Raw genomic sequence first — 15055 nt, 5'->3', positions numbered from 1 at the left:
AAAGGCCATCTTGTCCAGCCCCCATGCAGTCAGCAGGGACACCTCCAACTAGATGAGGCTGCCCAGGGCCAAATCATGTCTGATCTTGAATGTCTCCAGGGACAGGGCCTCAACCACATCCCTGGGCAACCTGTTCCAGTATTGTACCACTCTCATTGTAAGAAACTTCCTCTTTATGTCCAATCTAAATCTACCCTGCTCCAGTTTAAAACCATTGGCCCTCATCCTATCGCTTCTTAACTGTCAGAGAAGGTGGGAGCAGAGGATTACAAAGCATTGCTCTGCTACTAAAGGTGCCTTTGGGAGTTTGTTACAAACAATTGTTTGCTGACAATACTAAACTGGGACGTGCTGTCAGTGCTCTTGAGGCCTCATGCCTAGCAGTGGATATGAGGCATTTAAACAGTGTCTTCAATAGCATGGTTTAACTTTTGGTCAGCCCTGAAACAGCCAGGTAACCTCGACTAGATAATAGTTGGAAGTTACTTCCAACCGGGTTTTCCAAACAGGCCGTAAAGCGACTTCCTGGAAACCCCTCCACTGAGGCCCACTCCCTGCACAAACTGCAGAACACCAATGCCTTTGGTATGACAGCTCTCATCTCAAGGCTGTGACAGACAGTGCCAGTCCAGTACAGCAACACTCATGCAAGCCTCAGGGTCTCTTGTTCAGCTGAACCATACCAACCCCAGCACAAGGGTACACACCTTCACCACTTGAACCAACTCTGAGAAAGTGCTTTTTGCCCTGCTTTCCACAAACAAGCAAAAGGCCAATGCACTTGGACAGGACAGCAACATCCCACCCATTCATGAGGGACTGACAGCAGAGCAACTTGCAGAGCATCAAGAAACAGCCAGAGAGGCATCCCACCAAGAACCTGCCCACCTACATGAAGCCAGGCACACAGGAAGGAGCCACAACCTGCAATCACCTAGAGATGCAAAATCACCTCAGAAATGCTGAGGGGAAACGCCTCCCCAGCCCTCAGTCAGTCTTTTATTCATTTAGCAACATTCACTTTCATCAGGCAGGGTCTGTATACTGCAGAATCTGGAAAACAGGAAATTGTAATTTAAAGAAACCTAAAAGGATGACTGAATGAAGGTAGAAGTTTCTGGGTACATTACCGAATCACAGAATCACATAATGGTAGGGGTTGAAAGGGATCTCTTTGTAGCCCTTTGCTGTACCCTCTCAATCAGTTCTCTGTCCTTCTTGCACCAGGGAGCTCAGAACTGGACACAGTATTCCAGATGAGGCTTCCTCTTGTGGGGTTTTTGGTGTGCATGCTGAACCGCTGCCACCAGAGGACTGGGAGGAGTCTAGAGCTCCTTCAGAGGATTGTTTGAATAGCCAGAGCTCCTTCCAAGCAAAGACAGCCCCTCACTTTCCACCACCTGTAAAGCTGCAACTCCTGAAAATGCCCCTCTCTGCACTGTTTGCACCCTGATGACCACACTGGCTGTCGTTTCTGCTCATGGCAGTCAGCACTGCAGCACGTGTGGGCTGGCAGCAGCATGTGCCAAGGCCCCAGCAATGAATCACCACTGCAGGGCAGCAGGTCCTCAGAGCTCTGAGTTTTCAGGGATAGCTTTCTTCCCAGTGTCAGTCATGTTAGCCCCTGCAAAAATAATGGTCCTGGAGACAGGACTCAGAGCTCCCCTAAGCTGTGAAACTTGGACAACTTCCTTGGGAAAGGGAATGGCCATGTGCTCTGGGAAGGCAGAAAATTCCTTGCAGGGCAGCCCAGTCCTGGTGTTACAAAGAAATCCTTGCTCTCTCCTGGGCACCTCAGCCAGGAGAGTACTTTGAGAGGAGGGCAGGGATGGGCTACACAGTCCTTAGTTTTGACCTGCACCAAAGGAATTTGCAAGACAGCTCTCTAGCACAGCTTTCTTGTGGGTCTGGCAGCTACCTAACCTTGACTGTCCTCTGCTGCAGCTTGCTCCATACTTGTTTGTTTCCTAGGTGCTTCTCTAAGCTGTGCAGCTCCTTCTAAGAAGGGGTTAATGCTGAGGACAAGTGAGCTCTGCCAGAGGACAGCTTTCTTCCTTAGCAACCTAAAGGCTGGCTGCCTTTGTTGGCAATGGGATCCTGGCAATGATCTCACCCGGGGCTGTCTCTTCTTCAGAGACCATGAGTTTGGCCATATCTAGTAGAAAGAATGCCCTTTCCAGATAGCTTCTGGCAGAATCATTGTTTCACAGATGGAAATCCTGTTCTTCTCCACTAGACCCTTTGCCAAACTGCATACAGTGAGGCTCAGTCCCTGCCTGGGGTGCTTTGAAGAGCTTTCCTATTGCCTCCTTCCAGGGTCTCGTACTTAAATGCGCACTGCTCACACATTGCTCTGCTACAGCCTGGCCTCAGACTCTACCCCTGTTTTTAAGGGTCACTGGAGAGCAAGTCAGGAACCCCCAGTGGATAACATGCCTGCATCATTATATGGATACTGAAGCTGGACATTTCCTCCACTGATGTCTTTTCTCGCCATTGCCTGTGTATGCAGCAGGATGAAAACTGGCCAGGCATCGTTGGCTGAGGGGCAGCTCCAGAAAGAAGGAGAGGAAGAACACATGGGCAGCATATCACACAGTATCATAGAATATTAGATGTTGGAAGGGACCTCAAGAGATCATTGGGTCCAACGCCCCCTGCCAAAGCAGGATCACTTAGGGTAGTCCACACACGTGGGTTTTGAAAGTTTCCAGAGAAGGAGACTCCACAACTTCCCTGGGCAGCCTGTTCCAGTGCTCCATCACCCTCACTGTAAAGAAGTTTCTCCTCAAGTTGAGGTGAAATCTTCTAGTTTGAACCTGTTGTTCCTTGACTTATTACTGTAAACCACCGAAAAGAGCCTGGCCCCATCCACTTCACACCCACCCCTCAGATATTTATAGACATTGATCAGATCCCCTCTCAGTCTTCTCAAGACTAAACAGCCCCAGGGATCTCAGTCTCTCTTCATAAGGGAGATGCTCAAATCCCCTAACCATCCTCATGGCTCTCCATTGGATTCTCTCCAGCAGTTCTCTGTCTTTCTTGAGCTACTGAGCCCAAACCTGGACACAATGTTCCAGGTGTGGTCTCACCAGGGCAGAGTAGAGAGGTAGAGAAACTTCTCTAGACCTGCTGGACACACCCTTCTTGATGCACCCCAGGATACCACTGACTCTCTTGGCCACATGGAACAAGACAGGCATATTGTTGTTCCATGGAGAACTTGCTGTCCACCAGCACTCCAAGGTCTTTCTCTGTGGAGCTGCTTTCCAGCAGGGCAGCCCCTAACCTGTCCTGGTGCCTGTTGTTATTTCTCCCCAGATGCAGGACCCTGCACTTGTCCTTATTGCACTTCATGAGGTTTGCCTGCACCCAGCTCTGCAGCCTGTCCAGGTCACGTTGGATGGCTGCACAGCCTGATGGGGTGTCAGCCAACCCCCCCAGTTTTGTATCACCAGTGAACTTGCTGAGGGTACTCTCAATCCCCTCATCCAGGTTGTTGATAAAGATATTGAACAAAACTGGACCCAGTACCGATCCCTGGGAAACACCACTGGCCACAGGCCTCCAACTTGACTCTGTGCCACTGATGACAACCCTCTGAACTCTGTTGTGGAGCCAGTTTGCAATCCACCTCACTGACCAGCCATCTATGCCACATCTCCTGAGCTTTTCTATGAGGATGTTATGAGAGACAGTATCAAAAGCTTTACTGAAGTCAAGATATATGACATCCACTGCCCTTCCCTCATCTACGCATTTGGTCATAATTTCATAGAAGGCTATCAGATTAGTCAGACAGGATCTTCCCTTGGTAAATCCATGCTTGCTACTCCTGGTAACTGTCTTGTCTTCTATGTGGTTAGAGATTACCTCCAGGATGAGCTGCTCCATCATCTTTCCAGGAATGGAGGTGAGGCTTGTTGTTAATTACCCTTACAATAATAACAATATGGCAAATGGGTATTAATAAAAATATTAGTAACCCTTTATTAATGAAAATTGCCAAAACTTGTTTATTATATGCAAATGAGGAAGTAATAACTTGGAAAGAGAAGGTCCCTGAGAGCAGATAGCTCTCAATCACAGCGGAGGGAGGCTCGATAAGAAACTTTAAACCCAAAGGTCAATGAATTGATTACTCACAGATAGTTTTACCCACATGGGGGATGCTGCTGTTGCTGTTATGTTAGCTTTGGGGTGCTCTTGTACAGCGCTGGCACAGCAGATTGCCAGCAAGAAGGATTTGCCGCGTGGTCCCAGGCTGATCTGGCTTCAGCAGACAGCGGGCAGTTAACGACACTCTCGTGATGGGCACTTGCTTGGTTTCTGGGCAAACTGAGTCACAGCACAATTCTGGTGGCAGGGGGAAGCAGGCTAGGTGGATCCAGCTTCTAGGCTTGTGGCTTCTCCGGCTTGCATGTGTATGGCTCGTGGCGTTATGCCAGGCTCTGGACCAGGCACTCGAGGCAGGGCATTGCAACCCAAGGCACCTTCTATGAGACGGGTCCAAATAGGCTTGAAGCAAGGTTTGAAGCAAGGCTTGAAGCAAGGTTTGAGCAAGGCAAGGCAAGTGTGACTACCAAATCACTTGTATCTATACAAATTGCCAGAGATCGGTTGGTCCAATGGGGCACTGAAGCTAACATGTAGCTGCCCAATGGAAAGGCTTTCTGCCAGGCTGTAACCATAAAAAGCAGAAGCAAGGACCTTGTATCTGGGGGAGCAATGGTCAGTTTATGTGCTCTCACCCCAGATAAGCATCTTGTTTACCAGACAGGCAGGAGTCCTGTCCCCTTTGTTCTTTTTCCCACGTTGCCCTGATTTTCTGCAGGAAAGAGGGGAGAGAAAGGGACCTTGTCTAGACATCTTAAGGCCTGTCTGGGTTTGTACTGGGCCATGTCATGGCCCACCAGGACACAGGCTGGCAGGCTAAAGCTGCAGGAAGACAGCACATCTACTGTGGCTCACGGAGCTGGAAAGCAAGGGGAAGGCTGGCAAGGGCACAGCAAGATGATAAGTACCTTTTCTGGAAAGGATGACCATGCCCGCCCTGGGAGCTTCCTTGCCAAGGCTGAAGAGCTGTTGCAAACATGTAGGACTCAAAGTGGACCACTTGAGGGCTGTAGAGGACTGCTAGCTGAAGCTTCTGCGCAGCTGAGAAGGTCCTGACAGTGGCACGTCGCATTTTACTAGGGACTTAAGCAGTGGCAGCTAATAATTTTTTCTTGTCCAGTTTTGTGCAAGAAAAATACCCTATAGAGGAACTCCTTACAGAAATAAGAAATGGCTGTATGGCTGCTCTACAAGACACACTAACTAATAAAAGAGGTTAGGTCTGTGTAAGAAAAATACAAGTTGAATATTGTGGGACTTTTATCTGCTGTCTGTTTTGCTTTCTAATTTAAAACAAGAATATTTATAGCAGATTATTTTGGATTACTATGCCTCTACTTTTAATCGCAGCAGTAGCACCAAATCCTCTATTCCTAAATTGTTCTTTTTCTCTTCCTTTGAAAAATGAGGTGATTTGAAACCAGTGATAAAAACAGCATAAATCCAAAAAAAAAATATACCAATGCAGGTAATAATCCTAACGATAAGCCTAGCAATTGACTGTTATCTGAGTTACCCCTGCCAGGAAAAACTCTTCTCTTTTCTTTGCCTAGTCAGTCATCTCTCTCCTCTAATTTAACAAAATTGCACCTTATTCATGATCCCATCTGGTCTGGATTATTCAGGTAGCGTTTATCTCACAGTAAAACATGTTCTTCCTTCCTCAGCATGGCCAAGCCAGCACACTGCTCAGGGCACTCTGCACTGGCTCATCCCCAGCACCAAGGAGCCAGCATGTGGCTTTGACAATCAAAGGATCTCTGAACAGCAATAAAAATAAATTACATCAAAGGTAGAGTCATGCTCTTCTGCCCTGACTTTTACTTCAGCCCTTCTGCCTGGTGTTTCTGTCAGCTGGCTCTAGGCTTGAAAGACAATCTAATCTATAAACAAAAAATATTAATCACATATTTTGGAGTAAAATTCAGGCTATCTGGTCATCACATTTGTGCTTAGCACACCAGGCCTGTTCTTACAAGCAGCCACCTCGAATTAAACCTCTACACTTTAAGTATTTTTCTGAGTCTTCTTCCTCACAAGCTTTGACTTAATGTGCAAATCAGAGACATTTGTTTTGCTAGCTCTTCAAGGGTATGCTGACCTTTCAGTCCTGAAAGGAAAATCTTGATAAATTCCCTAATTAATGACTGAGCTTGAATCATTTGTCCCAGATATGTGGATAAACAAAGAAGCTAAAGGTCTGGCTATTAAACAGGAAAGAAAGGTTTTTCTTCATAGAGCAAGCTTGGCTGTTTAAATACCTGAAATGGTAATTGATTTATATTCAATTATTTGAGTGCACAGAAGCAATTATAGCTACTCTTTAAAGCCAAGTTCTACTGTGAAACGTTACTATGCAAAAAATTATTCCTTATGCATTATCCACTGATGAAAAATGGTGGTAGAAGGATGGAATTTCTCTTCTATTTGGAATTCACATGCAATTTCTACCTATCTGACCTCTGTTTTCTCTGTATTGAGAACAATGGGGCTGTTTACTCCAGACCTAACAAATCTAGCTAACACACTACTGACAGGGAAGATTGCTGGAACTGGGAGGAGGTGATCACAGAACTGTAACACTGGCTGGTGTTACTCACACAAGATCTGTCAGAGTCCAGCTCAACTCACAGTCACGCAGGCTGTATTCATATAGTCAGAAGTCAGAGCAGTGACTGATAGTTTAATCTGTAAATCCTGGAGATAGGTTCAGAAAAATCACTGAGATTTTTCAGAGATCTCACACATTCACTATGAACCTCATTTTAAACTGCTGGAACGAAAAAGCACCTTTCCAGGTGTTCAACCTCAACACCCAAAGAAGCACTCCCACTAGTTTGGAGCTGAACACATCAAAGAGACATGGGAAGAGAAGGAAATGTTATGTATATCATACAAAGGCAGAATCCAGGACAGCTCTCTCAGCTGTCCTGGAGCATTGTCTCAGCCCACAGGCTCAAGGTCTTCACTGTGCGGTTTGGAGAACTACCTGCATAAAGGGCCATGTCTGCAACAGGTCACTGAAATAAGTCAAGGAGTTCAGTCTCTATAAACTTGTTCTTTACCTTGCAGTGTAGAAGACCCTGTATCACAGCCTACAATTTAGAAAATGGAAAGAGACAAAATCTGGGCTACTGCCTCTCCTGTGCCACCATCCCTGGTCCAGCAGCCTGTCTCAGGCTGGATTCTTTACATCTGAAGAATGCCTTGGCAACATGATTAAAAATCATTCACCGAGTTTTCCCCACTATGGAGGCACACAGAGGTTTAAGCAGTGGGCCTGTATCTTTCATAAGGCTAAACACCACCCAAAAAAATCAGTAATGACTATGCCCAGCTTCTACTCAAAGATGTCTATATTCCCTACCTATAGCTACTAGTAAAGTAACATTGTTGTTACCCAGTATCTCAGGCTTAACTCACTCCCCATCTGCAAGCAGATTAGTTTAGCTGAGCTGTGGCACAAACAGCTGAGCTGAACTCCAGCCACTCCTGAGCTAACTGGTACAACCCCAGTTCACTTCAAATCATCCTTGAAGATGGGCTTGGGTACTGATCATAGCCTAGAGTAACTGAGACACAGGTACAGTTTCCTTCAGCACACATAGCTATGGGATGGGACCTATGTCAAAGAGGCAGAGTAGGAAATGGGGACAGTCACCTCTTCATCTAGCACAGCAGGATTTGCCAGAATTTGTTCAGCAGAGCCTGCAGGCTGAATAACAATTAGCTGCTAAGACTGAGACTGTCTAAAATGCCCACCAGGAGACACCCTAATACATAAAACATGCACTAACATATGCTTACAAATCTGAAATCCTGTCCTACCTCTCTTATTATGGATCAATCCACATTTTCTTGTATGTCCAGCATTGTCAAGGAATACCTGGAGGGAGCACAGGGTAAAGGGTGCAGTTTTAGCTGGCTCTGGGAGGGTGACATATTTAATAAATAAGATGCAGTTCCTGCATCTCAGGGGAGGGGTAAAGGATCATTTGAGAAATGCTCCATATTCCTCAAATCCAATTCAAGCAATTAAAAATGTTTCCCACGTACAGCAACAACATGATCACACAAAATCCCAATCACACAGAATCACAGAATGGTAGGGGTTGGAAGGGACCCCTGGAGATCATCTATTCCAACCGCCCTGTCAAAGCAGGTTCACCTAGGGCAAGCTACACAGGAATGTGATCCTTCTCAGAGAAGGAAGGGAAACTGCTGAGAGCAGGTTTCCAGTCTGTTAGCTTGTCTAAAACTTGTATTTACCAGCTAAGTAGCTCTGCTGTTAGATACCACCACATTTCTGCATTTCTAATAATTTTTCTGTTAATCTTCAAGAAGTTTTAATCCTCTCACAACCTGACGATGCTTCAGCATTTGCGTATAAGGAGAATGCAGTGAGTGATTGTTCTATTATTTTCTCTTTGTTTATTATTAGCATAAATACTTTCCCCACATTTAACAGATAGGAGGCTCAAACCATTCGTGTTTGTCACAAGAATTAAATTACTAGTAACAAAGTCGCTTTCCTTAATTTAATCAAGTCAAGAAGTGTCCAAAAAAGTCTTAAAGACTAATGTATCTCAGTGTATTCTTAATAATAAACATATTCTGTTCTGCTTACTTTAGGTGGCAATGCATACCTCATTCATTACTTTTGACTAAATATTTGAGATTTTTGCACCACTAATATATAATGATAAGAAGGAGGAAAGTCAGAGCATCTACCACCCTGTCAGCTACAACTTTAAAGACAAAACTGCAGCAATTTGAGCTTCTGATAGGAATTATAATAAATCTTAGAATCGGTAGCAGAGGATGGTTGAGTATGTAATCTCTGGGCAGCTGTGGGTCTGTGGTGGAAAAAAATCAGGTTTTGACAGTACATTTATGTTCAATATGTAGGAGCATCCACAAAGGCAAAAAACTTCCAGTCTGGTGAAGTAGGTATTTGCCAGTGAGGGAGTGGAATCACCAAGGATAATCAAGGCTGCAGCGAGGTATTAGAAAAACATTCTAAAATACAGAAAATAGATGTTGCTCCCTCACTTCTCATAACATTACCTCTCAGCAACTCTCTGCTGATCTTTACCCACACAGATGTTGGGAGAAATGTTGCCAAAAACATTTGTTACTCTTTTATGTAGCTGTGTTACAAAACCCATTGGATTTTAAATGAGTGTTTACCGGTATTAAAAATGAAAGATGAGTTTATTGCAGAGAAGGCAAGGCTGCAGTCTCTTCAGCTGGCACAAAACCATCATAAAAGCATTCCCAGCTCACAGTCAGGTTTGTAGTACAGTTCCATCTTAATTACTTGCATATCACTTTGAAATTGCTCCACCTTTTTTCCTCCTGTTGCCAATAATTGCAGAATGACCTTCAGATTTTGCGCTGTTGCCAAAAGCAGTTCATTCAAAATGTCAGAAAAGAGTTCAAAATAAATTTCTGTATCTTTTGAACTAACATTGTTTGAACAACTATGTAAGCTCATGGATGGATAATTCATCATTGAGGGTCAGGCTGTATTAGAGCAATCCCAAGCTCAGGTCATTAAATAGTTAGGAGTCTCTTTCAAAAGCCCATCCAAGAAAATAAAGGAATCTTTCTGCTTTCTCAAAGTGGCTTTGGAAAAGGCCCAAGCTGTTTAAGTCACAAAATACTGAGACATAGTTATACCTTTTCGTGGTGAACCCTTTCTTATTCATCAGTAAATCGCCATTGAGGAAAGGTAAGATTCCTTCATTTAAAAAGAGAAGAAAGGATTATTAGTTTTCTCCTTTATCATCTTTCACTGCATATAAGGAATTACTAAGATATGTATGCTGTCCTACCAAAATCTCCACTAAAATCAGGTAATATGTGTAAAATATACCAGTAACAAATTGGAATGGAGTATATCTGAGGAACTCCATGCAGGATTTCTAAAGCAAAATAGTTTGATAGTCTGACCTTGATGCAACCAAACAGAACCTGCTTTCATTCAAAGGGACACACTTCTTTTGAGCCAGAAAAGCTAAAAAGAATCAGCTTTAGTCTTGAGACTTGTTAATGTGCACCAAATAAACCAAAATATTTTGCTCGATTACAAAAGGTTTGATTCTTACAGATGCTTAAGATGATGCTCTTCAGTGTTTCAGAGGAGAAAGGAATTTCCCAAGGGTGTTTCTGCGTGAGATACTTATGTGACATTTTCAGTGCCTGCACTATTCAAGCTGAGGGAAACAACCACAACAAAAAGAGCCCACACATGCACAAAGAGGATAAAAGACACAGCTCCGCTAGATGGCAACCCCTGGTCTGGTAGTGGTGCCCTCTCCTCCTCTGCAGCCAGGAGAGGAGCTCCAGCCCTCCTCAGGAGTTGCACAGAAGTCCTTTGTCTGGCCCGTGTTGTGGGAAAAGCAGCCGAGATCGACCCAGCTATTGTTAGTTCCTTTCCAGCCGAATCAGACTTCCCATAACAGGTACTTCTCTAACATATCCTCTGGCAGAAATGCAGGGATACTTTGAAGAATACTCATACTTTTTTTTTTTAACCTTTTTTCCTCACAGTGTAAGCTCCTATAAACTGGAAATCTCCCTTTAAGAAGCTATTGCAGAACAGAAGCTAAGCTGAATCAACATCTGCAGCTGCTGCTACTGAGCCAGGCTGGCTCATGGAGCCTAACCAAACTTCTTGCAAGCCCACGAATAAGTCTCCCAAACTGGCAGGATCTGGACCGGGCTGCCACACCAGTTTTATACCAGTCCAGCTCTGATGACACCCATAGAGCTGTTTCTCTTGCTGATTTGAGACAAGATCTCACCCATGAAGGCTGATGATGCTCACCTTCTGAGAACTGACAAGGAAGCGGAGTACCAAATGAGTGAAAACCAGCAGCAGGTCAGATTCGTGCCATTTCACAGCTACTTGCAATAAAAATGTGAGGCCTGTGGGCAACCAAACCATCCAGGTTTGCAATGTTTACATATCATACCCCATAGTATAGTTCTGAAGACCTCTGTCTGATGTTTTTAAAGTCTGTGAGACAGCTGACAGGATAAACTGTAAGGTTTTCTCAGGATTAGATGTTTGGTTAATAGACATTTCTTTATTGAGCTATATCTAGGTTTCTCAGTGAAATCACAAGTGAAAAAAAGGTGGTTTATTTCTTTAGCAGAGACCGTTGCACTAGCAGCTTCCCTTTCATTTGCTTGGTCTGCTGAAAGCCCAGGTCTTGGACCCACAGCTCAGGTGAGAAAGCTGGGCAGCAAGATAGAATAGCACAGCACCATCACACTGAAATGTTTCAAGCAGCTGCCAATGTGCACCACAAGCTCACATGCTTGAGGCAGTTACTAAACAAACCAACCAAAACCACAAAAAAACCCCCACCACCTCTGTGACTGAAATAACCCCTCGTCTAGACTAGATAATCTCCAGCATAGTTACATGCAAGCTCTGCTCAGGCCTGGCAGAGCACTGCTTGCGAATGCAAACTTGCACTCTCTTCGCTGGGACGTTTGCCAAAGTGAAGGCAGCAAGACTTGAGTTCACAAAGTAGGACAATGTCCCATCATTGAAACCAACAGCAGGGCAGGATTAACCCAATTTGTAGCTACCTTGCCTGGACCAGCTGCCCATTGTTCCTCATACAAGCTCTCGTGAAACCTAGTTAAATAAACTACCACAAAACTATACTTGAAAGGTACATTTTCTTAAATGTGTTCAGCTACCAGACACTGAAGTGTTGTGGACATTCATCCATGGTGGCTCCTTCCCATAGAGCCTTTGGTGATCTTGGGCAGCTTTTCAGGAGGAAAGCTGCATAAATTACAGCTCTGGCTGTTTAGAAGTAAAATTAAGCTAATTTCTAAAACAAACTCTCTCATGGTTTATTTCCAAAAGATCTCGCTTCACCTCTCCTCGCATCCCAAGATCTTGACTCTAAGTCCCTACAAAATTTTATCGGCGTTGATGAAAGAGGAAAACTGCTTTACCTTTCCTGTTATCTTTTAAAAGACAGAAGGCACAAAGACTTGTTACCAGTGAGGATAAATCCTCATGCTGATCCGTATGTGGATCCCGTTTCAAAAACAAACAACCCGCTTGGGACTGGCAGGGAGCCAGACTTGCCTTTTACGACTCGCATCTCAATAGGAAACCTCAAGAGTATTTTGATCTGTTTTCATAACTGTAACAATTTTCATCCCTTAGCTTTGTAGCACATTATCATTCTCTTCTTTCCACCAAGTTAAAGGAACAGCCAGTACAAATGAAGGCAAAACAAGCACGGGTCGCTGTGGATAAAATACGGCATTTCAAAAGATTGAGGAAAGACAAAAAAACTACTGCCTGTCTTAACTCCTGCCAAGAAACCATTACAGAGGATGGAGGCACAGTGAAAGCCCCTTGAATGCTTCATTTCAACAGCAGTAACAACCACAGATCTGAGAACTATTGTGTAGCTTTATTTTTACAGGACCTATCATAGACTCTTTTACATAACTTAAATGATTATCAAATAATCTCCTGTACACAATGAAACCGAGCCGCGCTGCTTTCTGAGCTTTGACACATTCCTGGAAGAAATCCAACTGTCTGTAGGAATCACATCGCTGCAGTGGCTACAGTACATTTTTGTCCTGAACTTAAGCCATCAATTAACTTAGGTATCGCTGTAAATTGCCGTTTGCAAGATCCTGCAAGACACTGTTACATTTCAGGACACTAAGTTTTGGTAGCAGCATTTTAAATTTTGCTTCACTTGACATTTTTATCTCGCTTTTGTGTCCTCAGCTGAACACCCGCCAACACTTGCCATGCACACGAGCCTGGGAAGAATGGTAAAAGCACCGCAAGAGTGGGCAGAGTTTTACTTTTAGACTGAAATAATTTACAAGTGGTCACGGCTGCCTTCAAGAGCAACCCCCGTTGCAACGTCTCATAAGACAGGTACACCAAGCTGCGTCTGCCTACAGTAAGACAACATCTGACCCCTAAGGAAGGCTAAGGAAAGGTAGTCACCGGCCGCTAGAAAAACACCTGAAGTAACCCATAATTTCACATTTTATTTGTAGCGTCTCCCAAACCGCAGGAGGAGGCAACTCGTGGAGCACAAGGGTGAATCCTGCGGGAGCCGTGGCTGTGGTTTCGGGTGGGATACACACACACAGCGACACTTCTGGTGGGGGGAGCGGAGCCTGCTGCCCGGGAGCGAGCGCTAGGAGGCCCCGCTGTCCTCCTAGCGTCCGCTGGGTCCCCAAGGGTGGGCTGGCCCGCTCCCCCTTTCCCCCATTTCATCGTCCCGGGCGGAGCAGTTCAGGGCGGGGGCCGAGACCCTCGGCGTGGTCCTACATGCCAGAGAAGGCGGAGCGGTGGTAGCCGGCGCTGTAGTCGTAGGACACCTGCGGCGGGGGCAGCGAGCATTCGGGGAAGAAGGGCGCGAACCCCGCCGAGAGATGCCCGCCCGGCTCCTCACCGCCGCCGCTGGGGGTTGGCTCCCCGCCGCCAGGGTAGAGTGGGCGCAGTGCCTCGGCCGGCGCCTTCTTGGGCGGGCTGCAGGGCCCGGCCGGGCTCCAGGGTGGCTCAGGATAGAGCAGCCCGCCCAGCAGCGGGTGGTGGGCGGCGGACAGTGGCAGCGGCGACTCGTAGAGGCCGTGCTCCAGGCCCAGCTCGGCGGGCAGGCGGGCGGTGCCGCCGCCAGGGAAGGCGTCCGGCGGAGCGGCGTGCTCGGGCAGCAGCGCACCGTACTCGGGGCCCAGCAGCTCGAAGAACTCGGTCGCCTCCGCGCCGCTTCCACCGCCGCCGCCCTTCTCAAGCTCCTTGGCTGGCGGCGGCGGTCCGCGGGCAGCGGGAGGCAACGCTGGCTCCGTAAAGAAGGAGGGCGGCAGGTTACGGTCCCGCAGCGGCACCTTTCGAGGGCCGCCCGTCGCCCCGCCGCCACCACCCGCCGCTCCGCCGCTGGCCGCTTCTCCGCCGCTGCCCGCCGGCCCCCGGCCCTGCTGGAGGGAGCCGAAGAGGGCCGCCAGGCTCTTGCTCTGGAGGCTGCTGGCCGCCTGCGAGGCCTCCCGGCGCGGCGGGGGCTTGGCGGGGCAGACGGCGGGAGGGGAGGAGGAGGCGGCGGTCGGCGGGAGCGGAGCGGGTGGTGGCGGCGGGGGGGCGGCGGCGATGATGCCGGTGCAACGCTTGATCTGTTTCTGCAGGTACTTCCTGTGGTTCACCTTTCGCTTGGACTTCACCGGCTTGTCCAGTGCCAGCTTGATGTTGCTGGAGGCCGAGTCGATGAAGCTCAGTAGGTCCCTGGTAGCTTCTTTAAAGTCCTCCGCATCGCCGCCGCCGCCGCCCTCATAGCCCTTCTCCAGGTCGGCATAGCCCAGGAGGCCGCCCGCGGCGGGGAAGCAGAAGGAGAGAAGGTGGTGGGGGCTGAGCAGCGCTGCTGGCACGGCCATGGCCGGCGCCCGGGCGCCGCCACCCCGAGCTCCGCAGGGCTGCGCCGGGCGAACGGACGGCAGAGGTGGCGGGGAAAAGGCAGCGGGCGGGGGAGGAGGAGGGCTCAGGAGCGGGGCTGGTCCCGGGCCTCCCCGCCTCCCCGCCGGGCGCCCGGGGGCTGGGCCGCTCTGGCAGCACCCACTGCCCCCACCCCCGCGCACCGGGGACATCGGCAGCGGCGGAGGGACGGGATGAGCAGCATGCCCGGGACCGGTACCCAGCCCTGGCAGAGGTACACACACACGCAACCCCAAGAAGGTACACAGCTACCGGCACACACCCGTGACACGTATATAATCCCTGGCACAGGTATACAGCTGTCCTGGGGCAGGCACACACGCACTCCAGAGACAGGTGCACAGAGCCATCCCCTGACCACATACACAGACCGCCCTGGACACAATCAGTGTTCTCCCAGGTAACAAGTGGTAGGGCAAAAGGAAACAGCCTTGAGTTGTGCCA

The 15055-nt window shown here is 47.7% G+C and overlaps 1 protein-coding gene across 1 annotated transcript; it reads right to left on the bottom strand.

The window, feature by feature from the left end:
- Window positions 1-13455: 13455 nt before the first annotated feature.
- On the bottom strand, window positions 13456-14775 carry FAM181B (family with sequence similarity 181 member B). The gene is given in 4 exon segments (XM_054390448.1): window positions 13456-14581; window positions 14583-14659; window positions 14661-14753; window positions 14755-14775. Coding segments are annotated over 4 exon segments (1305 nt in total). The 5' UTR covers window positions 14764-14775.
- Between the last annotated feature and the right edge of the window lie 280 nt (window positions 14776-15055).

Source organism: Indicator indicator, chromosome 1 (genome assembly GCF_027791375.1).
Source record: "Indicator indicator isolate 239-I01 chromosome 1, UM_Iind_1.1, whole genome shotgun sequence".
NCBI lineage: Eukaryota > Metazoa > Chordata > Aves > Piciformes > Indicatoridae > Indicator > Indicator indicator.
This window is presented reverse-complemented; position numbering and strand designations above follow the sequence as displayed.